Source organism: Durio zibethinus, chromosome 17 (genome assembly GCF_047325235.1).
Source record: "Durio zibethinus cultivar Kanyao isolate XHJ-2024 chromosome 17, ASM4732523v1, whole genome shotgun sequence".
NCBI lineage: Eukaryota > Viridiplantae > Streptophyta > Magnoliopsida > Malvales > Malvaceae > Durio > Durio zibethinus.
In genome coordinates this window covers 1,614,408-1,639,954 of record NC_143178.1, presented here as the reverse complement: position 1 = coordinate 1,639,954, position 25,547 = coordinate 1,614,408, and the positions used below count along the sequence as shown (strand labels likewise).

General features: G+C 33.8%; 5 protein-coding genes and 1 pseudogene across 9 annotated transcripts; 5 read left to right on the top strand and 1 right to left on the bottom strand.

The window, feature by feature from the left end:
- Positions 1–317: 317 nt before the first annotated feature.
- Positions 318–4,113, top strand: LOC111275706 (uncharacterized). 2 transcript variants are annotated; one of them, XM_022861208.2, is made up of 10 exons: positions 522–894; positions 1,015–1,080; positions 1,272–1,455; positions 1,696–1,892; positions 2,046–2,096; positions 2,319–2,410; positions 2,562–2,623; positions 2,955–3,046; positions 3,469–3,573; positions 3,660–4,113. In XM_022861208.2, exons 1-10 carry the CDS (start codon positions 679–681, stop codon positions 3,795–3,797), a joined length of 1,203 nt encoding a protein of 400 aa, XP_022716943.1. In that variant the 5' UTR covers positions 522–678; the 3' UTR covers positions 3,798–4,113. The 2 variants fall into 2 exon arrangements, with proteins under 2 accessions (XP_089602047.1, XP_022716943.1); XM_089745921.1 differs by lacking the exon at positions 3,660–4,113 and having other exon boundaries at positions 318–894; positions 3,443–3,574.
- Positions 4,114–4,249: 136 nt separating this feature from the next.
- Positions 4,250–7,145, top strand: LOC111275715 (myb family transcription factor PHL11-like). 2 transcript variants are annotated; one of them, XM_089745922.1, is made up of 6 exons: positions 4,250–5,154; positions 5,761–5,837; positions 5,956–6,019; positions 6,151–6,226; positions 6,410–6,479; positions 6,597–7,145. In XM_089745922.1, the coding sequence occupies exons 1-6, from the start codon at positions 4,995–4,997 to the stop codon at positions 6,756–6,758; spliced, it is 609 nt and encodes a 202-aa protein (XP_089602048.1). In that variant the 5' UTR covers positions 4,250–4,994; the 3' UTR covers positions 6,759–7,145. The 2 variants fall into 2 exon arrangements, with proteins under 2 accessions (XP_089602048.1, XP_022716953.1); XM_022861218.2 differs by having other exon boundaries at positions 4,250–5,166.
- A 791-nt stretch (positions 7,146–7,936) lies between these two features.
- LOC111286131 (bifunctional pinoresinol-lariciresinol reductase-like) lies at positions 7,937–9,891 on the top strand. Its single transcript, XM_022875938.2, has 4 exons — positions 7,937–8,410; positions 8,499–8,739; positions 9,105–9,308; positions 9,511–9,891. Exons 1-4 carry the CDS (start codon positions 8,078–8,080, stop codon positions 9,672–9,674), a joined length of 942 nt encoding a protein of 313 aa, XP_022731673.1. The 5' UTR covers positions 7,937–8,077; the 3' UTR covers positions 9,675–9,891.
- An 805-nt stretch (positions 9,892–10,696) lies between these two features.
- On the top strand, positions 10,697–13,241 carry LOC111275676 (uncharacterized). Of its 2 annotated transcripts, none has more exons than XM_022861172.2 (3): positions 10,697–10,894; positions 11,567–11,976; positions 12,591–13,241. In XM_022861172.2, exons 2-3 carry the CDS (start codon positions 11,630–11,632, stop codon positions 13,057–13,059), a joined length of 816 nt encoding a protein of 271 aa, XP_022716907.1. In that variant the 5' UTR covers positions 10,697–10,894; positions 11,567–11,629; the 3' UTR covers positions 13,060–13,241. The 2 variants fall into 2 exon arrangements, with proteins under 2 accessions (XP_022716907.1, XP_022716915.1); XM_022861180.2 differs by having other exon boundaries at positions 10,758–10,894; positions 11,564–11,976.
- Positions 13,242–13,783: 542 nt separating this feature from the next.
- Positions 13,784–19,043, bottom strand: LOC111275691 (MOB kinase activator-like 1A). Of its 2 annotated transcripts, XM_022861190.2 has the most exons (7): positions 18,874–19,043; positions 17,577–17,625; positions 16,496–16,604; positions 16,112–16,205; positions 15,230–15,363; positions 14,838–15,001; positions 13,784–14,025 (listed from the first exon to the last, which is right to left on the bottom strand). In XM_022861190.2, exons 1-7 carry the CDS (start codon positions 18,894–18,896, stop codon positions 13,951–13,953), a joined length of 648 nt encoding a protein of 215 aa, XP_022716925.1. In that variant the 5' UTR covers positions 18,897–19,043; the 3' UTR covers positions 13,784–13,950. The 2 variants fall into 2 exon arrangements, with proteins under 2 accessions (XP_022716925.1, XP_089602046.1); XM_089745920.1 differs by lacking the exon at positions 16,112–16,205 and having other exon boundaries at positions 18,874–18,937.
- A 795-nt stretch (positions 19,044–19,838) lies between these two features.
- LOC111287541 (protein BOBBER 2 pseudogene) lies at positions 19,839–20,789 on the top strand (annotated as a pseudogene).
- The last annotated feature ends 4,758 nt before the right edge of the window (positions 20,790–25,547 follow it).

The window sequence follows — 25,547 nt, the reverse complement described above, 5'->3', positions numbered from 1 at the left end:
GGATTGTTTCATTTTGATTTGGTGTTGATGCCATACGTCACACAATCTCAAATATAATGAAATGATTTATTTCTTGTAAATTCTGTTTAACTGAGTATAAGGAAATCGAGAAATGTACCTCTATATTTGAAGCTTATATGAATTATGGTATATGAAGAAGGCCATGCAATGAGGACTAGAGTTAAAAAAGAGCTCAAATTAACGCAGACAAAGCTTGGAAAGAGGGTGGTTCTTCTGGCAATGCCCTTTGCTTAACTGACCCAACCTCAAGTTGTTAGCTTCATGATTAATCATGAGATGCGTATCTAAGTATTTGATCGCATCCAAATTCTTTTTGTTATTCCTTTTTCCAAATCTATACTAATAATCAAAATTTTTTTATTGAATTAAATACTACAAATCAAATGACATTAACTAATCAATTAATTTAAATTATTTAATAAATAAATGAATTGTAAAAAAAAAAAAAAAGTATTAACATTTAGCATCTATCAATTTTTTTTTTAAAAATTTTCTATATCTTTAATGTAATTCTTTTATTTCATATATTTCTATCATTTTTTTTCCTTAAGACAACGATATATAAAGGCTTAGAATTCAAAGGTATGTCAAAAGTCAAAACCCTTGATAGGGTTAACTGTTTAAGCCCTTGTCCCCATAGCTTTCGAGGCGCAAACAATGGCTGCCAGATTCTTGATTCCAAGGAGTTCATCCAAAAACCTCACTCAACTCTTTCTACCACGTCTCCAGTACTCTCACTTCCCCTCCACGCCCCTTCACTCTTTGATGCCTCGTCCCAGAAACTCGAGGGGCTTTTCCTCTGAACCTCCTGCTTTTGCCTCTGATAACCGCGTTCCTGCTACCGTCATCACTGGCTTTCTCGGCTCTGGAAAGGTTTTAATCAGTCATTTTCTTTTAATCAGTTTTATAAATTCATTGCTTCTCCCTTAGCTCCATCCCCGATTTTATGTATATATATTTTTTAAAAATAATGTTGAATGTTTTTGAATGCAGACCACTCTCTTAAATCATATTTTAACTGCTCAACATGGCAAACGGATTGCTGTTATCGAAAACGAGGTACTTGAATTTATTGTTAGATTTTGCATGCTGTAGGTTAGGCTTTTCTTTATTATTATTTTTGATTTTGATGAAAATAATAGAATTTATTTATAGCGAGGAATATCTCTTTTTCATTTTATATGCCCATCCCAAGAAAAAGGAAAAACATTGTTGCTAATTGTTTGAAGGTAATTTTCATTGAAATGCAGTTTGGTGAGGTTGATATTGATGGATCATTGGTTGCTAGTCATTCATCTGCATCTGAAGAAGACATTGTAATGGTCAACAATGGTTGTCTATGCTGTACCGTGCGCGGAGATCTAGTTAAAATGCTCTTGGAGCTGGTTAAGAAGAAAAAGGACAAATTTGACCATATTGTTATCGAAACCACAGGTATGTTACCATAATACCAGGTTTGTACTTGGGTTTCTGAGGGTTGAGTTACTTAGTTTATGAACTATGATGTGAAGTATGATGTAAGTTACTAGGTTTCGTTTTAGATGAATGATGTCTTAACTCTTTGTAAATGTCAGATTGAGGCTAAATGTAGGAGTTACCTGATTAAATGCATCCAACACCAATAACATACTCAAAGCTTCACCACTTTGTTTACTTGTGAAACTATTATTGCAGGTCTTGCTAAGCCATCTCCTGTTATAGAAACCTTTTGTTCTGATGAACTGGTTTCACGATATGTGAAACTGGATGGAGTTGTCACTTTAGTTGACTCAAAGCATGCCATGAAGCACCTGAATGAAGTTAAACCAAGATTTGTTGTGAATGAGGCAGTTGAACAGGTTGCTTATGCTGACCGTATAATTTTGAATAAGGTGAACTTTGATTCTCGTTTTAAATTTATATGCCCTTCTCTGTGCGTCTTGATGTTCTTCTATGGTCATATTAAGAGTATGGGATGAAACATTGAAGATATTTGTTGCTCTTCTATTTATAATGGTGTTAACTTGTTTCGATTGTTATCGCAGATAGATTTGGTCACTGAGGGTTACTTGGAGAAACTGACTGATAAAATCAAGGTACACATTCCCAATTTCCGTAATGTGTGAATTCTAATTTTGGTTTGACAATTTAATGGAGAAGGGAAATGGTAAATTAAGGAAAGGATTAGCATTGTGTTTTAATTGTCTCTGCTGAGTTTTCTATTTTCATTAGCACCATGCTAAAAGTCGAGGTTTTCTGTTAGTTGTATCTGTGGAAGTAGCATTAAAGTAACAACTTATGATTTTGGTGCTTTCCAGCATATTAATAACATGGCTCAAATCAAGAGAGCAAAATTTGGAGCTGTTGACATGGACTTTGTTTTAGGGGTTGGAGGATATGATCTTGACAGGTCACTTATTGCTATGCTCACTAGTTAACCATTTTAAAACATTTTATTTGCAATTATCTTTCCTGTCTCATGCAAATATATTAGCACTAGCTGTTTGTTCATGTTGTGTAGCTGATAGTTTTGCTAAAAGTTCAAAGTCCTTTATTTGCAGAATTGATTCTGAAATTCATGTAGATGATTCTCACTGTGGCGACCATCAACATGATAGGCATGGTAATATGTTGTCTTTTTGTATTTCTTTCCTTTGATTGTTCTTGTGGCTTTAACCTCCTTTATTTGTAATAAAAGATAATTTAAGAAAAATGGACATGCATATTGATGATCTTTAGGAATTGCATTTTTGTGGATAGCTTTCGTCATCCTTGTTTATCATAAATTCAAGGTTCTTCCCCTGCCACCACTCCTACCTCTTTCTACCTTTGCTTCTGTCTGTCAAATTAATGGTTCTTCTGTCATGGAGTTGTACCGAGGACAGCTTGAAATTCATTATTCTTATTTTCATTGTGTAATCTATTTTTTCTTATTTTTCTTTTTGACATTATAGGGCACCACAAGGAGCATCATCATGATCATTTGCATGATTCTGCTGTCTCTAGTGTTAGCATTGTTTCTGAGGGAACCCTTGATCTTGATGAGGTAAGACATACTTCCTAAAAGTGACCAATACCACTGTTAAGCTGGCTTTTCCAGCTTGGAGTGGACTTTCATATAAGGTCACAATTTGTAAGTGAATTAATATTTGAAGGGAGGATTGCTTGTGCCTGATAAAATTGGATATGTGGTATCCTGTAAAGTTGTAAATTTAGGGCCTGATTGTTTAAGTGTAAGGTTTGGCATGGATATGATTCTTACTTCACGATGATTGAGGGTCTGTGTTTGAAGATTTTATAGCTGAAAAGTCGAAATTTTGAGAAAATACAAACAAATATTACCATAATTCTTCTACCAAAAAATAAACTTGCATTGATCAATTAAATTTGTTCTTGTTAACTCTTTTTCTGGCAGTGATCTTATTGCTTCTCATTGGTCTAGTTGTTACATGATTGTGGATAAACCAGGTTGATGATTGGCTTCAAAGATTGATTGAAGAGAAAGGGGAGGACCTATATAGAATGAAAGGAGTCTTATCTGTGAATCGTTTTGATCAGCGTTATGTTTTTCAGGTTCCGATTCTTCACCCATGTTTCTAATTACCATCTGTTTACATTGGAGCTCCTTTCTTGTCCTAAAATTGTTAGTACTATGGCAGGGAGTGCATTCAACATTAGATGGCTGTCCGGGAAAAACGTGGGAACCTGATGAGAAGAGGACCAACAAGCTCGTATTCATAGGAAGAAATTTGGATGAAACTGCACTTAGAAAAGGTTTCAGAGGTTGTCTAGTTTGATTGAAAGCTAAATTGAGAAATTTTTCGACTACAGATAATTGGACAAGAATGGAACTACAATGCCAGACTTACTAGTGTCGTTGGTGCTTGTGTTGGTCCTTTGGTGCGTGGGTTCATCTTACAATTTTCAATTTGGTTTGTCAAAATTTAGGCAGGTTAAGGTCAAGTTAGATTGAATGCTGACCCAACGATTTTGGCCCTTTGTGTTATTTTTTCAACTTTGTATAATTGTATTCAACTTTATAAGACTAAGCAAATGTGAGAATTATATTACGAGGAAAAAAAATCAGGCTCTCTTTCCTTTTTTATTTTTCAATTATTTTTTAAAAATAACTTTAATTAATATTTATAAGTATGACTTTGACGATTTATGAATGTGTTTTATTATGGCTACAAATGACGATAAATAATAAGAGTAAAAAGATGTAAACAGGCAAATCCAAAATGGAAGGGCCAAAAAAGGGGATAGATTTGGACAGCTTTGGACCTCCTTGTTTGGTCGAAGCGAATATTCTACCGTCACTGCCAGCTCCCCGTTCTTGACAGGTATCTCGACACGTATCCCCTCTTGCCGAACCATTCATTTGGACGACCTCGGATGCAACCTGAAATGACCTGTACTTCCTCCATTGTGGGCCTGCAACGTGATTCCTCGAATATTCCATTCTTCTCGATCGCCGGTGATATTCCACGCTGGCACTGACGTGGCATCGCCAGGAACCCTATATACCAATCTGCTACGTCTCCCTCCTTTCTAGAGCCGCTTCTTTTTCTCATATATCACCGTTGGATCATCATCCTAGAAAATCTAAAAGATTAACGCTTAATGCAGACGTACACGGGAGAAGAAGAAGAAACTTATTCCGTTGCGTTTGTTTTCTTGCAATCATGTTTGTTTGCTTAAGATTCGTCGCCGAGCTTTCGTCTATATGTTCTTCATTTAAATTTAAAAATTCTCTGTCCGTGTCTCATTAAATAAATAAATAAATAACTTTGCTGACATATATATATATATATATATATATATATGAAGGTTGTAACAGCAAAAAGGGTGATTTCATTTTATATTCTTATTCTCAATCCAATTCTGTTTGACAATTTTGGCTGTGGATTTAAGGAGGAATAGGAAATTCAAATCACTTCGATTCAACCCAATTTCAGTTTAAAGAGAGAATTAAAGTGTATTTGCTTGATGAGATGGATAGATTAAGCTACGGCGGTGGCGGTACTGGTGCTGGTGCTGGTGGAGTGAAATACGGGTACGAAAATGGGGTGGTGATGACGAGAGACCCGAAGCCTAGGCTGAGATGGACGGCTGATCTTCACGACCGGTTCGTCGATGCAGTAACTAAACTAGGTGGTCCTGACAGTTAGTCTTCTCTGCCTCCTTATCCTGTTTCTTCCTTTTGTGTAAAAACATAACTTTTTACGATCAGATATCTTCGTTTTATGAACTATATATATATAAAACACAAAATTTGAATCTTGATGATACGACAAGAAGCAGGTCATAACAATTTCATACGAAGTACGCATTCATGAATTAATTACTACTATATCTTCACAAATCACAGCGATAAAATTGTAAAATGTAAAAAACTTGCTGTAGTTTTTGTTAAGTATAATCTTCTTATACTAAAATCCAAGTAAAATCAGTGAAGTATTTATTAGGTTGCTTAGTCGGGGGGGCATGTCTACATCCAAACAAGCCGAAGGCTAATTTACTGCAAATAATTGTTCACAAATATGTGAAAGCATTCTCTGAAAATTTTGGAATTTTTGTTTTCAAATGATTGTGAAATTCTAACTACATTCCATCTTTTCTGTTTCATAATTAATTAAAAAAACTCAGTACTTTGATTAGTCAACTTTTATTCTTAATGTAATGCTAAAAGCGGATTGAAATATCCCCTTCGCATAGCTTACAGTATAGTCTAATATTATTGAGAGATTCTACTTTCAGAAGCAACTCCAAAGTCTGTCCTAAGGGTAATGGGCTTGAAGGGCTTGACACTGTACCATTTGAAGAGCCATTTACAGGTATATATGACATGGACATTAATGCTTTCAAGTTTCATGTTTCATGTTTGGTTTTGCTTTTCAATTATTTTTGAAACATTGCACTGGGAAAATTTTGCTTAATTTTGTTGTTTTGTAGAAATACAGATTAGGACAGCAGGCACGGAAGCGAAATGCAGCAGACCAAAACAAAGAGAATGGTGGTTAGTTTGTCGATTAGTATAATTACTTCGACTTAAATTCTAGTAATTCACAATTATCCTTCCGCTGCGAATATAGGATTAAATCGACTATTAGTACTTGTTATGGTGATTACTTGCAATTCCTTATGTAGAGAGTTCGTATGTACAGTTTAGCAATCATTCATCAGGGACTATCACCAATTCGCCAAGAGCTGACAATGAGCAAAGGTTCAGCTCTATTTGTCATTTCTGTTTTATAACCAGAATCTGAGCATTTACTGTCAAATCAAACTTTATATAGCAACTAGAAATTGAGAACCTAGGGAGGATAGTTTCTTTTCAGATTGCTTTTTTGTGTGTCAAATGGTTCCATTTTAATTCCTAAGTGATAACGAATATGCGATGAAACAGACAAATCCAAATGGCAGAGGTACTGAAGACTCAGCTGGAAGTACAAAAGACATTGCAAGAGCAACTTGAGGTTAATATATCCCTTTTAAGGACAGAAGAGTTCTCATTCTTTTATCGAGCGAATCTGCTTGTTCAAGCTTGTAATTTCTATTAATGACTGTTGTTGAATTGATCTTTGTTAATGTAGGTACAGAAGAAATTGCAGATGAGGATAGAGGCTCAAGGGAAGTACTTGCAAGCAATATTAGCGAAAGCCCAAAAGGGTATCTCATTTGATATCATCAACTGTGAGGGGAATATTGTAGCAGAAACAAGAGCACAAATAACAGACTTCAACTTGGCTCTATGACTCTGTCCTATCTCCTGCAGAATGTAAATGAAGCAGACAAAAAAATCAAACATAATGCAGATGAATGACGTTTACAATAAGGCCAACTGTTCTGCTTTCCAAATTTATGGAGTGAGAGAAAGAGAAGAAACAAAGATGTTAAGATTAAAGGTGATGGAGATTCCATAAATTGGATTAAGTTTTGTTCAATGTTGTGAGATCATCTATTGCTTTAACCGTGTAGATTGCAACATCGATTGTATTCGTACATAAGAGCCACTGCAGGATCATCAACTAATCAATTAGAAATAATTGTCTCAACATCGATGGATCAATCCATTGGAACTTATAAATTAATTTTGTATTATATGTTTAATTAGAGGAATAATTAATTGATGTTTATTAGTATCTTGGTTGTACCTTTAACATTTCCGTTCCCTTAGAGATGGATAAACTGTCTTTAGGAGGAGTGAGTCTTTCAAGCTGTGAAAGGTCGCCGACAACAAAGCATTTGGCAACCACATAGGTGAAGGGGATGTTCTCATCCTCTATTCCCTTTTTTACAGCCATTTTTAAAAAAAATCAAATGTTACTCTTCCTGGTTCAAGTTCATGTCCCTGTATCCATACCAAACTCTGAACGCAAGAAACACTGCAATGCCAATGCAAATGTTTGTTTCTTCACATTAATCATTACTCGCCCAAACCAAAATTTAATTACTACATAATTCTGACATTGATGTTTCCTCAAATATATTATTAATTCATAGGGAAAATTGATGATCTAATAGTTAATGCAAGAAAGACGACATATTTTGAAATATATACTGTTCCTTGTTTGTTATTATTGCTTGTGTATGCATCCTCAATTCATATATATATATATATATATATATATATATATATGAATTGTTTCACCATCGTTTGCTACTTTTCCTATATATATATATATATATATATATATATATATATATATGAATTGTTTCACCATCGTTTGCTACTTTTCCTTTCTTTTATTTGTTTCAGCCAAGCATTTATTGGCTCAAAATTGTCAAACTTTCCGGCTTGATTGACGTATCAAGCCACCAACCAAGATATATGATGCTTAGTAGTTTATTCTTCTGGCAAAGCTGTTGAGAATAGTTGATTCAATTAAAGGCAAGGTCACTTCTTACCTGCTACGCCATGCCACGGCCTATCAAATTTAATAAAACAAAAACATGAATTGAAGCAACAGCATTTGTGAACCCAAAGCTTAGGGGATTCCACTGTTTAAAAAGCCATGAAGGAGATAACTGAAGAGACAAAGTGAGACTTAGAGTGAAAGATTAGAAGAAAAAGATGGCCACCAAAAGCAAAGTGCTCATAGTTGGAGGAACCGGGTACTTGGGAAAGAGGCTAGTTAAGGCAAGTTTAGTTCAAGGTCATGAAACTTACGTGCTGCACAGGGCGGAGATAGGTGTTGATATTGAGAAGGTGCAAATGCTCTTATCGTTTAAGCAGCAAGGAGCTCATCTTGTGCCCGGTTCATTTAGCGACCAGCAAAGCCTTGTTGATGCGGTGAAATTAGTAGATGTCGTTATTTGTGCAATATCAGGTGTTCATATCCGTAGCCACCAAATACTGCTTCAACTCAAGCTTGTTGATGCCATCAAGGAGGCGGGGAATGTTAAGGTATATATCTATTAGCCAAGATGTGTAGCTATATGTAGTTCAATCTTGCTGAAATATTCTAGTTTGATGGATGTAATTAATGCCACAGAGATTCCTGCCATCTGAATTTGGCACTGATCCTGCTAGAATGGAGAATGCTATGGAACCTGGAAGGGTGACATTCGATGACAAAATGGTGGTAAGGAGAGCAATTGAAGAAGCGGGCATTCCTTTCACATATGTTTCTGCAAATTGCTTTGCTGGTTACTTCCTTGGTGGTCTTTGCCAACCTGGTTTTATCCTTCCTTCAAGGGATCATGTCCACTTGCTGGGAGACGGTAATCAAAAGGGTAAGCCCATACAACTAATTATTAAGCTGTTACTTCTTGTGTAGGAGAAAAGTATATCAGTCTACTTTCGCCAGAGTAATTAACGCAGAAACTCATCATACAAACTAAATTAAAAAACTAAGGACGCCCACAAGCGATTAACTGTTGGTGTAAAGGCCGAGTTACAGATCTAGCAGTAACAACACAAACTCAAAGTGGAAACTAGTGTGAGAGATCAAGTCCTGGTGACATTGATACTCATCTCAAATATAGCCTAGAAAGTAGTATAATTAGACATAATAATTAGATAAAAATTAGAAATATTCCAATTTGTTCGATCCTTTTAGCTTTTGGTGATGATTTTCTTTTCCTGAAATATTGGACAGCAATTTATGTTGATGAAGATGATATAGCAACATATACCATCAAAAGCATAGATGACCCACGGACTCTAAACAAAACGGTGTACATAAGGCCACCCAAAAACATCTTATCTCAAAGAGAAGTAGTCCAGATATGGGAGACATTGATCGAGAAAGAACTGCTTAAGTCTTCAATTTCCAAAGAAGAGTTTCTGTCCACTATGAGAGGTGAGATTAGGTTAATATAATAATTTTATTTATAATTATTTGGATGATGCATGCTAGAAAAAAAATACCATTTAGTAATTAGCAAAATCTTTTTGTATTGTATTATATAACATATATTTTTAAACAATTAAGAGAATTTTTAAAAATTATTATATTAAATAATTATCAATTATCGTATTTAATAATAACGCATGTATTGCAGAACAAAATTATGCAGGGCAAGTTGGATTAACACATTACTATCACGTGTGTTACGAGGGATGCCTTGCAAACTTTGAAATAGGTGAAGGAGGAGAGGAAGCTTCTGAGCTTTATCCAGAAGTGAAGTACACAACTGTTGAGGACTACATGAAGCGTTACTTATAATTACTAAATAAATATGATTGCCATATTATTAATTAATGTCTTCCATATCATTTCCATAGTGGTAGCTCTCCTTCAGAAGGATGGCAATAAAGTGCAATTTGCAATAGATAGAAAAGTGATCCCTATCATGTTTTTCTTTTGTTGTTTTTCATTCCAGTATGATGATACTTGCTTGGGTTTATTTGAAAATAATGATGAGCTGTTATTTTCTTCTGCTTTTCTCTTTCGTTTTATTAGGTAACAGCAGTGCATTCAATATTTTCATATCCCATTATTTTCATTGATAAAAGAAAACAACACAAAAATCAGCATGCATTATTAATTTAGTAATATTATATTGTGAAAGGAGAGGAAGTCATGGTGATTTCACCCAAAAGACCCTCTGCCTTTTTTTTTTTCTTTTTTTATGTTCTAATATTGAATGCAACTTATAGTTGAATCTTGAAACGTTTGTAGCTGTTGATCCATCCTCAAATAACAATATGTTTAGAACAAACCCTGTTTATTTTTGTTTACTTTGAGCTGCCGGCCAAAGAAGGGAATTGATTCCACCAAAGCCGAGATTTAATCCTATCAGCATTATCGATACATGAAATTCGAGTCACATCATTATTATTTATTAAAATTATCTTGAATATATAATTTATAATTAATTATTTTAAATTATCAAATATAACATATTTTATCTAAATTTTAAAAAATTAAATAACCTACCTACCTTCAAATTTTATTCTTATAAAAAAAAATTTCCATCAGCATACCGCACGTATTACTCCCCACGATCATTCCTACGGATGCAAATATCATGGTGGACCTTTGTCTATGAAAAAGTAGGGGATAGGCCCAGCCAGGGCCAGTCAGTCAAACTCCGATAGATTTTTTAAAAAATTTTTTTGGCTTGAATAAAAATATAAATTAGGTAATATATATATATATATATATAAAGTAATAACAACAGAAACAAATGATGGTGGCTGCTGCAATAAAACACATGGGGCAACAAATTTGTGAATGATTCCTTTGTGATCTCCGTCACTTTTTGTTCCTCTTCCTTTTATAACTTTCTCTTTCTCCCTTTTATAACTTTCTCTTTCTCAGATCCCCACTATCTCTCTCCCTTTCTTTTTGGTTTATTTTAGTGTTTTTTTTCTGCATTAAATTCAGTGAATGATTTTTTGTTGAGTTTTGATTTGGAGATGCTTTGGAACTCAATCATTCTTGTAAGTACTTTCATCTGTAACTTCTGTTTCTTTTCCTCTTCCTTTATTTTTTTTTTCTTTTAGTTTTGTAAAAAGAAAAATCAATTACCCATAAAAACTTACTTTACAGAAAGTTCCGCCTCTGCCTTTTTCCCTCTGTGAAACTTTTACCAGTTTAGTGGTTTTGTCTGCATTGTGTGGCTATACTTTTCAAACAGATGTGGATCTGTTTTTCTTTCTCTTTTTTCATGATTTTCCTCCACTAATAATTTCTATTGGGATTTTCATTATTTACTTTACTGTTTTTTTTTCTCTAATCTTAAAAACCAACAAGATGAAAACTTTGACTTTGAAACTTTAAGTGAAGACTTTTGATGCAGAACCAAAGAAACAAATTTGCCTTAATTTCTATGCCTTATTTTGGTTTCAAATTGATTAATTGAAAACATTAGTACAAGTTTGTTGCAGTTTTTAACCTTTTAGCATAAAAAGTTTGTTCATTTTTTCATTTATTTTTTCTGTATTTCCTCGTCAGCTAATCAAATCTGACACAGACGTTCACCAAATTTTTGTAGTCTAATGCAATAAGGCCAAGTTGTTCAAAGATTTATCATTTATCTAACTTTTGAAGTCTTCTATAGAGTTGATTAAATTCAATGTATGAACACAAAAACTGTTTATTCTTTGAAGCAGAAAAGAACAAATCTTGAATTGATATAACAAGGAGAAGAAAGTGATAGATATATCAACAAAGAGATGGGATCTTTCAAGGGTCATGCTTTGCCAGGGACTCTGTTTCTGATGGTTGGCGTATGGCACATATGGAGTTCTGTGGTTCGGTATGTGTCGAACCCAAAGGCTTTTGAGGTCAGAGTGTGGAACCCAGTTCCTGGATTTGATGGGAAGTTGAAGTACTTGGAGCTTTATGTTGTAGCAATTGGTGCTTTTATTGATTTGTGTATTGAGCTTTTGTATTCAACCCACCTCAAGTTTTTTGTCAATGGAGTCTTGAACCCATCACACTTGAATGATTTTGAGCATTCCGGGATGCTTCTCATGTTTTTCCTCTTAGGTGCTATCGCCCTACTCTCAGATAAAACGAGGTTAGTCATGGTCTTTTCATCTTTACATGGCCTTCTTTGTGATGTAATAATAGCCTATGTTTATTGTGCAAAAACAAGGAAGGGGGAGGGGTGGGAGGTTTTTCCCTTCATTTATGTTTGCTTTGGAATGGTAATGAAGACCATTTGATTTCATTCTTTAATCGACACGAAGGTTTCTTTATGCAAAACATTATGGTAATTGAAAGCATAGCAAATCTCCGTTTAGAGAATCGATAAGAACTGTGGACATTAATCAATGAGAAAACAATGACATGATCATAATTGCTTTAAGGAACAAATCTTTCTCTCGATCTTTTTATTTTGTTTTTGAATAATTTAACAATGCTGTAATCATTATAGTGGCTGCCACTTGTTTTAAACTTTGAATCGCCACGCTTTTTTTGATGTTAGATTGCCATTATTATAATTACTTTATGTGTGAAATCGTGGTTTTTGCTTGCCAAATGTTTACTCTATCTCATAAATACTTTTTCATTTTTAATCTCCACTTAGCGGTCAACATTTAATCATTGCGAATGTTGATATTTTACCATTTTTCTTGTTAAATATAGCTAATATTACAACCATTTTCATTGGAATCTCTTCTAGCTCAGTTTTGTTTGCTTATCACAAGGAGCCCTTTGTCTTATTGCGGCCGCAGCATTCTGTGCGGAGTGTCTGCTATTCTACTTTCACTCAACCACTCACAAGGGCCTAGAGGGATACTACCATCTTGTCCTTGTCCTTTTAATAGGAGCTTGCATTTTGACAACTGTTGCTGGAGCTCTCTGGCCAAAAAGCTTCCCAGTTGATTTGTGTAGTGGAATTGCTATAACCCTCCAAGGGCTCTGGTTCTATCAAACTGCTTTCACCCTCTATGGCCCCATGATGCCAGATGGTTGTCAGCTCAAGGGAAACGAAATATATTGCCATCCAACAGAAAGTGAGGTTGCAGGCGAGTTGCTTGCTAACTTCCAGCTCTTCTCTCTGGTACTGGGTGTCCTTGTTGCTGTTGTGGGATCATATGGCTTTGCAGCTTCAAGATATGGGAATTCTGATCTTAACAGGCATACATTCAATTAAGGATGGATGAGAGTCTTCACTTTGGATTTAAATTAATTTTAATCTTTTAACGGATTTCACTTGAAGCTATTAACTTTAGCTGGTGTTGGTTAAAATCAAGCAGAGCCACTTCTAAGTGGAAAAGGGAAATGGAAGTATGTTTCTAATGGATAATAAGCTAATGACACATGACAATCTTGTCATACTCTGAAGTTTAATACATTTTTAAAATGCCTTTACAATCTAAGCTTTATAAAATCTTGTTTTGATGGTAGATTTTTTTCTCTAATTAAAAAAATATATATGTTTCTCTTGTTAATATGACTAGAGAGAAAACTTCTCTGCTATTTCACAGGCTTCCGATACTGGGAGAGAGAGATGAACATGATTGAGAGGACATTGGCTTTTCATGGTTTTGGAGATACTCCATGCAGTATTCTGTCGTACATGTAACTTAACAATTAACGGCATTTATATTATTGGCTTATCAAAATCTAAAGAGTAATCATGTGATTTGCAAAGGTTAAAAATCAATTATATACCTGAATTCAATATTCTTTTTCATGCTGATTATGGTAACTCGTCTCTCTTTCTTATCTCATTTCATTTCCCTTTGTTATGCTGTCTATGGAATTTTTGTGATTTTGAATTTTATAAACCGAAAAACATTTTATAGATACAGTTTGAAATAGATGCATACCACTTTTCTTAACTACATATATATATATATATATATATATATATATAGTACTAGAATTCCGATAGACTTTAATTTATAAAAATAACACTCAGTACAAATAATCATGCAAAAACATTTTAATAGTATAGAAATAGAGATTTTTGAAGTCATAAACTTTATTACTTTGGCATCCCTAAAATATAATCTTTCTCAGGATCTCCAACCCTATATATTTAGTAGGGGGCTATGATGGATTCTATGAGCTCTTGAAGTGGGGCTAGCTCTTTCTTGTCAATCAGCCCGAATTCCTGTACATGTAAAATCAACAAACTGAATTAACCTAACAACTTTCTAGTCAACTAAGCATTCTTGCATCCTAGAAAGAATGTTTCAGAGATAACCATTTCAACCCTCACCACCTGCGCTTAACTCAAGTAGTTAGTAGGTGAGGGTTGGGGTAAATATTTTAAACTTGAGCTACTTAAAGAGAACGAAAAAGGAAAAATATAAAATTTTGCCTATCTTTCATTCCTCAACTAAAACTATATTTCGGGTTTTGTTACCATGACAGGTTCATCTGCGGAAACCATTGTACATATATAACCAGGAACAATGACCGCTAGGAAAATTAAGGGCAACCTTACACTTAATACCCTTTGTAGTTTCAAAGAATAATCTTCTAGTTGTTCTAGCAGTTGCATCAAACATCTTTAAGCTATTCTCCTTTAGTTTAAGGGAAATTGCGTGCACCCTCTTCTTTCTCTTCCCTCTTTTCCCCTTTCATATTTGAATTGGGTTTATCAAAGAAATTGTACAAAGCAAAATAAGCAAATCTTAAAGATAAGAGCATCCATAGGTAAAAGAAACCTTACATACTACTTTTTCAAAAAAAAAAAAAAAAAAAAGAGAACAGTTTAATGAATGAGTAAAACTAACCATATTGCAACAAATTTAAAGTAGAATTATTCAACACCACGACTGTAATTTAGTAGTACTAGTATATAAACAATTGGATTTTATTTAGTTGTATAAAATGGGATAATATTGACAGAGGCCTACCTTGAAAAAAAAAAAAGGCAGAGAATAAAAATAATTAATTATCAAGCAAAAGAAGACTTACACAAGTAAACAGTATGAAATGCTTGAAGCATGTGTTCAAATGGGCTTCTTCCTTAAGGCTCACAATTTTCTGAAAGTGAGAGTGATAGATGTGGGCATATACACGGAACAGTCTTTTGAATATTGTCTTCACCACCTCCTTGAAGTTGGGAGGAAATGGCGAACCTAGCAAATTTGATATATGCGGTTAAACAATAGGAAAACATTTAACATAGATACAATAAAAAAATAATTCCGTTTCCCTTTTGGACAAGTATAAATATTAGAAAAAAGTTAATCAACACTGTTGTTATCATACATAGATAAACAACTATATTTCTCTATATGACAGTATGTCAGACTTCATCACTAAGATTTAAATATGATTAAGCAAAAAACAGATGAAGATTTTACCCAGCTTTTGAGGAAATATGGATTCATCATCAAGCTGTGCTTCAATCCAGTCCATTAGATATTCAACGTATTTTGGGGCAGAAACCTCGATAGGTTTCTTGATTTGCACACCATCAGCCCATCTATATTCATACCTGTAACGTTTTGTCAGACAGCAAATAATCAACTCCAGAAAACCACAATATACACTTTGAAAGATTTTTAAAAGGGAGTAGACTAAATTAAGGTGTGCAACAGGCAAGTGTGGAATTATTAAATTGATTGAACAGACAGCAAAAGGTACAAGAACCAAAAATGAAAACAAAATTTATGGTAATTTGGGGGGGGGGGGGGGGAGAAGAGGATCCAAATTTCATAGTCACATTCTGCACAAGTTGTAACCAATGGACAGAATCAAATGACTACAAGGACTTTGACTGTTGGAACAATTTTAGCTACAACAGATTTGATGTCTTTCTACAGACCATTGAAAATGTAAGGCAAAATTCAAATTATTATAAACTAGGACTAATGAAATCAATAAAAACATGATGCACAGCTCACTCTCGTCCCACTTGTCAAACAAGATTATATTATATATTCTTTCATAATTCAATAAAATTTGGCAAGATATGTATTTTTAACAAAACTAAATAAATGCAATTATCGTGTATGTTTCAAATAGATAAAGAGCCTAAATTTAAATCAAGGAAGTTCTGCTTTATCTTGATTCCATGGAGACTTGATGCATGCATCATTTGAGATAAACACTTTTGATATCACCAACAGATCCAAATATGAAAGAGGTCATACAGCGTGATGAAATATTTAAAATTTAGGATTTGTCCAACTAATTATTGAAGAGGGCAAAAGGAATTTGGAATCTGGTTTGATATGTCATACTTAGGGCCTGCAGTCATTGTAGGACAGTTCTCAGGAGTACAAAACTCTGTGAGGGTACCATAGAGTAGATTCACCTGATTGAAGAAATCCACAGCTGAAACAGATCCAACAATTATGCTTTAGCAATTACCTTAAAAAAAAAATTGGCAGTAACCTAGAAATAGGGAAGAAAATGTACTAAAACATTCTACCAAAATACTAATAAAATTAGCAGTTACAACACCAATTAACAGCATGCCCATACTAAAGTAGAATATTCACGGATAGATTAGATACACATTACATGGTTTTGCAAATAAACATAAGGAATTATTCAGAATGTGTGCATGTGTGTGTGCTGAGTGTATGCGAGTAAGAAAGAAAGAGAGAGAGAGCGAAAGATACTGTTGACTGCAAGCCATTCATTTAAATCCTCCCCAGGAGGTAGCCTTACTGCTTCCCTTAGGTTTCCACTGCCCAGGGTGGCATCAATGTGCTTTTTAAGTTGTGCACCCTGCATTATGTCAGGATTACAGTACTTGGATGAGAACTGCAAATTCTGCTAAGCCACTAATATAGAAGAATGAAGTCCAGAAAGCATTTTATATAAAGACACTATAAAGAAGCCAGCTCTCAAGAACTGGAGAGAAACCTCAAAAAGGCTATTCAATTATTGTCAAGCTCAGCCACACAGCAGTACTAACCATGTTTAGATATAAATCCCCATATAGTAAAAAAAAAAATAAAATCACATGTAATACGTGTGTACATCGCCCTCAAACATCCATGAGTGGGTCCCACAGGTGGGGCTGCAGGACCGTCGTGTAAGTCAGTAGAGCATTGAAAATTATAGTAGTAGAACTTTAAACTGAAAATTTACGTAAAACATCATAACATCAAGTTATTTTTCGAATAAGTGATTTCAAAAGCAATGAAATTTATTAAATAGAAAGGTCAACGGTAAAGTGACCTTTTTCTCTACTTTTTTTATAGGCATGGTGAAGTGAATTCTTACTTTACAAAGAGATAAATAACAAATTTCAGAAATAATGGCAACCATTTAAGTAGCTATAAACCCAAGAAGTAGAAGAATCAGCAAAGGGCATTAAATCAAGGATTCAGGAGCTTCTTTTCTTAGTTTGCTTTGCAAATAAAGCCAACTTTCTAGGGGCCTTTTTAGGATTTTTGGATGCATTAGATCTTAGGTGTTAAGTTGTGCTCACTTTTATTTTGTTTCTATTTCTGGACAGTTGTAGCATACTTCCAGTGTGCTAAAGTTGCATGCTCACAACCAAGAACTTCATAAGTCATCAAAAAGAGGAAAAAAATTATTTCCCAAGGGGGTAATTGAGAAGGTGGTCACATTAACAATCCAACAGATTCAAGCACAGTGTAAGAGAACATATCACATCAAAGTCTAACAAGCAGGAGATGAATAATATTAATTATGTTTTATTAAAGAAAAAAAGGAACAAAAATAACCAACCTTACTTCCTGAAGGTGCACTTTTTTTTGGGCGGAATGTTCGTTGATTTCTGTTTTCAGAGCAATCTATTATCAGGAAAATCATAACTGAAAAGATACACAAATGTTTAGCAGCTATGCTGCTCAGACTTGGGAGTGAGAGCCAGAAACATATACATACATCCAACATAGGTAAGTTCAATCTTTCACAAATTTCTGTTTTTCATATATTTAGAGGATTATACACAAAGCTTGTGTGCATTGAAGGTAGTTCATATGTGTACAGCACGGTACACTAGGATAAAGATTCAAAGTAACATGGTTCAGTGGAATTCAATCAAAGAAAAATATAAAATTGATTTTTTAAAAAATTAAAAAAACACACATGCATGCACACACACAATGTTTTATTTATAAGAGGGAAAAAAACACAACATCAGTAGAATAATTGTACGTTTCTCCTTTGATAGCTTGAAATAGTGTATAATACTGATCAAACATACATGAGCACGTATAATCCTTTGAACTTAATTAATAAATTGGTTTTTGCCACATTAATTAGCTTCCTTTGGACTACCTTTTTACATTCCTGTTACTTTTCTCTCCGTTGATTCAACTTTCAGAACTTCATTCCACCACCTCGGGTCTTCTAACAATGGCTGCAAATTGTGAACAGACCTAATTTGCTACTCACTTGGTATTCAGCTTCAAGATGCAAAGCTCAACAATCTCAATTATGGCCATATAGATTTTAAGGTAAAAAACCAATAATATAGCATATGTTCACTCTTTTGACCTTTCTAGCGTTGTCATTTACAAAAACCACCCACGACAGCATAGCTTTTAATCATAGTTCTAACACCAGGCCAACTAATCATAAGCAATCAGAACAAATCATTAATTGCATGACATCAGAACATGAAGACGAGTTCAACATGCATTAAGGTTCACTATCGTTAATGTATAGCCTTCGATTTAATTAACATGTAAGCAACACTTTTAAAGCAAAAACCATAACTAATTATCAAAAGCACAGCTAACCATAATGGCTCTAACAAAACAATCGGATTGCAGTTACAGTTAATAGAGCAATCAAAGAATCAGGGAGCGAAATTAGGAAGGACAAAAAGATGAGTTCATCAATGATCTTGGATCAGAAAAAGGCTGCAGAATTATAACAGATCTGACATAATTTATCAAAGCATCATTGCATATAAGCAAAAAAAATTAAGGAAAAGAAGAGTAATTAATAGGAAAATAATTAAGAAATTTAAGAGAAAATTTAAAAATAAAAAAGGAAAGTGAAATTTGTGACTCACCTGCCCAGACCGAAGAGACTCATGGTTAGAGAGAGGCTTTGATTTTCCTTTCAGGTGAAGACCTGAAAAATCCTCTTTTTCTTCTCACCTCCCTTTTATCTCACTACTACTACTACTTTTTTTTAAAAAAAAAATTAAATTATTATTCCTTGCATAAGCTTATTCTTTATGTCATGCAATCGGAGCACGAATAAATAAATAATAGTATAGGGGTGTTTTGGAATTTGGAGCAGAAACAGGTGGGCCTTGGGGGCAGTTTTAGGGGATTTTACCTTTTGGATTTTTTTGGGTTGGCTCGCCTTTGGGCCGATGTAAATAGAAGTTAACGAGTGAATTAATATTTCAATATTTTCAATATTTCAGCAATCAAACAACTATAATGAAATTTATTATATAAGAAGCATATAAATTATTAAAATTAAAATATTTTTATTTTTTTGAAAATAAAATGTTTTTATTTAAACTAAACAAAAAATTACTCAAAGACTCTTGGCCAAAATCATGCACCAATGTTATCTGCATTGTCCATTTTAATTTATAAAGAAAAATTGAAATACTCTTACTACTGCCTAGTATTATCTTGTTCAATTCAAGTGACTCATAAAATATTTCATGAAAAAAAGGAATCATACCACACTAGACATATAAATGCAGATCATACTGTCATTTAATAAATTAAGTTTTTTTATGATTTTTTTTTTTTTTGTGATGAGTTGATAGAAGGTTAAATGTAAAGTAAATCCTAATATATGTTATATCTTTTAGAGGATATATATTACTCTCAAAATTGAACTTTGTAGACCAAATTAATAAACTTAAAGCATGCCATGCCACTAGTGTTAAAATCCTCCAATAACATCATTTTTTTCATGTTGTTGTCTAAGGCAAATAAAACTCAGGTTTTTGACGTGAAAGAAGAAGGATTCTCGAATCCCATTTGCAATGGGATTCAACTAGTTGTAGAACGATCTTCCAATTCTCCCCTCCACGCCCAAATATTCATTCAACCCCATCACACGCTTCTCCATAAAAACCCTAATAGCTATTAAGTAGTTCCATCCTAGCTGGTTTCCCTGGTAATACGCTGCAAATATCCCAGAATTTAGCCATGTCAATCCTCTCTGATTACACAGAAGATCAAGAAAACAATTCTTCTTCTTCTTCTTCTTCTTCTTCTTCTTCTTCTCCTTTGTCTTTCAATGCAGTTCTTGACCCTTCAAATCCTCTTGGGTTTCTTGAATCTGCCTCTAACTTTGTGTCTCAAAACTCTCATATGTTTAAGGCCGGTTCTGCCGAGAAGAGAATATTGTCTCTGGTCAAGAATATGAAGGAAAGAATAATCAAAGAAGAGGGTGCAAAGAAAGAGCAATAGAAGAAAGAAAAGGAGGAGCAGGAGAATAAGAAGCTAACCCCAAACAAAGCCAACGGTCTTGACATGGAGAACCATTCATGGGAACAAAACCTGCAAGAGGTGACTGTGAACATTCCAGTCCCTCCAGGGACCAACGCCTGCGACGTTTTGTGCTATGTAAAAATGAATTATTTGAAGGTTGGGCTAAAGGGTCAGACTCCCATTATTGATGGGCAGTTGTTTGAGGCTGTGAAACCGAACAATTCTTACTGGGGTTTGGAGGACCAAAAGATGATCTCTCTGCTATTGACCAAGTGCAACAAAGCCAATTGGTGGAAATCCTTGTTGAAGGGAGGTCCGGAGATTGATACTCAAAAGGCAGAACATGAGCCAAGCAAGTTGTCTGATCTGGACTTGGAAACGAGGTCCACCGTCGAGAAGATGATGTTTGATCAGAGGCAGAACCAGCCAAGAGATCGAAAACCAAGATATGCTCAAGAAATTTATGGCTCAAAATTCGAATTTTGACTTCTTCAATGCTAAGATGATATAGATGGTCAAACTGAGATAGGAAACACAGCTAACCTTTTTAAATATTTATCTCTTAGCTCCGTAGGGTTTTTTTTTTTTTTAATAGAATCTTTTTAACATAGGTTCTTCAATAATTTCTCTAAAAACTTTTAACTGCGCTGATCAATATATTTATCTTTGCTTTGGTTCTTCTATCTTTACATTGTGCTTGAACAAAAGACTTTTGCAAGCCAAGAATAACCCCGATCAATACAGTTTGCAACCAGAATGGCAATAGGCAGAACTTAACAGAATCTCCAAAGAAAAATTACACTGACAACATACAATAAGAAGATTAATGCCATTTATATATAATATAAAAAAGAATTATATAATATTGTTACTTACGGTAGGATATATTTTATTGTTGTAAAAATTATAATAATTAAATGGTAAATATTTATTTCAATGGACTAATATGATATATAATTTATTGATTTTTTAATATTGTGATTATTTGATATGATTTGAATGGAATAGATATATGTTGATGTAGAGTTTCTTATTTTATATAACATATCTAACATATATATATATATATATATATATAGACTAAAAATTAAAGCAGTATATTACTGTACTCTGGATAACTAAATTACACTCCAAACAAAACAATGGCTCCCTCCACAACAATAACATTGTCCTCTTGCATTTTTAGCATATGACAATCTACAAGTGTCCCTCCTCGTAAGCCTTATCAACCTGATTGACGGGGTTAAGATAACCTTCCATTATCTAGTTATTGATCAACTAACTCATTGTAGTGAAGCCACCATGTTTTCTTAAGAAGTGCAACTATGCCAAAAGCAGTCAATCATACAATTGTCAGGCTCCTTATCATATGTGTAACGCATAAGCTGTGGCAGATCATTAATGGCTGCCTCCATGAGACGTTTCAAGTCCCAGTCCCCAGAATTATCTTTTTCAATGTAATTTAAGGTTCCAATTAACATAAGGGTTTCAGCAGGCAAAACCTTGATCCCTTGCTTAATCCACGTGCATAACTCTTTGAAGCCTGGAGAACGCAAAACTTTCATACCAACTTTAATATTAACAATTTTAATGCCTCATAGACGTCATACCTAGAAAGAGGGTCAAGTTCATACTTCCTCGATCCCTTAGAACTATCATATCTTCGCTTTTCCCTCTTGTGATTAGAACCTTGAATTTCTCTTCATAATTCATGCCAAAGACATCTTCCAGACCTAATATATTCTTGATAAAAATCTCCATCGATTTCTTCTTTTTGATCATTCTCAGTCATCATCTCTAGCTGATCATCCCAAACCAATAGAAGAAACTTGTGCGCTTTAGCGGCCGCTTCAAGCTCTTCACATTTTTCTCGGTTGTCTCATTTTCACCATCTTCCTCCCTTGCATCTGTACTGGTAGGGAGAGAAAACTCACGGGCAATGGTGTAAGTACATACACACATACATATTACTCCAAATCTCCAATATACAAACAAAAGTGAGGTTATTTTGATTTGTTTGGTCTTTTCGTATGGTAAGCCGCAGGCCACAGCTTAGTAATATATAAAAATAAATAAATAAAAAAATACTTATAAGGGGTAGTAGATTAGCTAGGGTTGTGCTTATTACAAATATATATATAGATAGATAGACACACACACTAATAACAAAGTAAACAAGTCATTGTTTATTAATTTAATTCAAGTTTTTGTTGATGAAAAGGAGATGTGACTTATGAGTTGGCACAGATTTTTCATGGACGGATAATGACAAAAATAGTTTAAGTCTCGTTCCCATAATTTAAGTACATTTTTCAAATATATTATCATCATACAAAATCAAATTGCAATATTTATTCCATTTAAAAGGAAGGGTGAATTCCAAAAACCCCTGATAATGCAGTGAAAAGCTACTAAATCCCTTTTGTTTAAAACAACTATTTACCCTTTACTTTAAAAAAAAAAAAACAACTCTTTACCCCTTACTTTTAGTCAAATTGTTGTCACCACAACCACATCATCCAAAAAATCGACGAGTATCGTTTTTAAACAAAAATGTCTTGTTTCATTCTCAGTTTTCTCTTCTTAGTCTTCTTTGTTTCACAGTCGTCAACTTTGTACGCCAACCACCTTCTTTTCTAGACTTATTTATTTTCAGTATTCAGCTATCATTCTCTCTTTTTATTCCTGAAAATGTGTATCATATGATGTTGTTTTAAATTAGTGGATTGCATTATTATTGGTACTCTTCCACTTATTGTTTGTCAATGCACTTACCATTGTTATTTCTCTTCTCAACTTTTTCTCTTTTTCCCTTTCAAATTACCTAAAAATAAAATGCATTTAAGACGTTTGTTGTTATTATTATTTTAATTTATTAGTTATAGATTTAATTTCTCATGACTTGCTGATGAAGACGATGATTGAGTTGCGTTTTAATTGAGGGGTTTGATTTGGTGAGTTGATTTCGTTATATGATGATTGGGTGATTGACAAAGACTTTGTATCACTGAGTTAAATTCTACTATGCACTAGCAGCACTACCAACTATTAGGGTTTTTTTTTTTTTTTTTTTTTTTGTGGAGAAGCCAATTGGTGTTGAAAGAATATACAGGCGTGGGGAGAGAATCAGAAGATCATTCTAGAAGAACTTCTCAAATCCTAGTGCAAATGGAATTAGGAAATCCTTCTTCTTCACGTTCAAGATATTCAATTGGTATTAGGTTTTGTTATGATATTGAAAAAAAAAAATGAAATAAACACCGTAAAGAGCAAAACAAGAGATATGAGTTGGGAACACACTTTGGTACTTCATTTCATTATCATATCATTTATACAAAATGTTAGATATAGTAGTTAAGATATGTCTCCTTATTCCAAAAGAGATTCACATGGTTTTTGACTAAACAATTAACACCATTATAAGATTTCAAAAAGTTAACATTGTAATGGATAAATTTTCAAAGGTATTATCCTACTATAGGAAAATCTCAAAGTCTAACACTCCTTCTTGATATTTTTCTTTGAAACTCCAAGTTTAGCCTTAAGAAATTCAAACCTTGCTTTTGGAAGAGCTTTGGTCATTATGTCAGCAATCTGACACTAGAGTTGCAGTGCACTAAATTTACTTCACCAAGTTTTTCAGTTTCTCTAATTGCATGAAATTGCACATTGATGTACTTAGTTCTGTCATGTTGCATTGGATTCTTTATGATGGCTACAGCAAATTTGTTGTCAATCTATATTACAGTAGCTTCATTGCTCCGAATTTATTAAAACTTTTCTAAGCCAAATCGCTTAGTTGCTACTGCTGCAACAAAAACACACTCAGCTTCAGCTAAGAATTGAGCCACCACATCTTGCTTTTTGAATTCTAGGAGAAAACACCACTACTTAAAGAAAAAACATAACTTGAAGTGCTTTTGTAATCATCCACATTTTTTGCCTAGTCACTATTTGCATATCCTTCAAGCTTGTGGCTTTCATTCTTCAATTACCATATTGCATAATCAACTATACCTCTGATATATCTCAAAACTCTTTTAGCCATACCATTGTGAACTTGACTAGGAGATTGCATGAATCTTGAAAGCAAACTTGCTGAGTACATTATATCAGGTTTAGTGGTTGAAAGATACAACAAACTCCCAATTAAGCTTTTGTATATAGAAGCATCAACCTTGCTTGCCATGTTATTCTTTGACAATTTTTCATTAGCCATTGATTTGCACTTTTCTATATTCAAGATCTCCAAAACATATTTCCTTTGTGAAATGAAAGTCTCAATATCATCTTGATGGATTTTCATTCCAAGAAAATATCTTACTTCGGCTAAGTCAGACATCTTAAATTCTTTTTCCATATTTATCTTGAATTGCTTCAGAGAACCTTTATCACCACTAGTGACTAACAAGTCATTCACATATAATGACACAATAAGCTACACTTCAGTTTCAAACTTTTTTGTATATAGAGTAGCTTCACTTTTACTTCTTTTAAAGCCTTATTGTAAGAGATAAGTATCAATTCTGCTGTACTAAGCCTTTGGTGCTTGTTTTAGTCCATAAAGAGACTTGTGAAGCTTGTAGACTTTATCTTTATTGCCTGCAACGTGAAAACCTTCTGGTTACTTAACATAAATATCCTCTTTATGCAATCCATTTAAGAATGTTGATTTCACATTTAAATGATAAATTTTCCATCCCATTTTTGCTGCCAAGGCTACTAAAAGTTTGATTATATCATGGTGTATAAAAAACCAATACCTTGTTATTGTGAATAGCCTTTAACAATTAATCTAGCTTTGAGTTTGTTTACGGACCATCTGGATTTAGCTTGGTTCTGTAAACCCATTTTACTCTAATCATTTTTTGATTGCATGGTCTATCAACAAGTTGCTAGGTTTTATTTTTCCATATCATATTGATTTGCTCTTTTATAGCAGCCCTCCAATCATTTATTTTTGTAGCATCATCATAGCTTAAAGGTTTCAAAGTAGCTAGATTACATCTGGCGTAGATCTCATCTATAGTTCTTATGCTTCTAACTAAAAATTCAGTGTCACTATCAGGCTTTTCATGTTGTTCTTGAGGAATTCTAAATTGACTGGAGGTTATGGCTTTTTCTTTTCCCAAATTTTAACTTGCTAGCTTATCAAACTTTACATTTTTGCTAACAAAGATTTTTTTAGATTTTACATTATAGATTTTATAACATTTAGAATTGTTGCTGTACCTAAAAAATATCTCAACTTCTGCCTTTTAATCTAATTTGTCTATCTTGA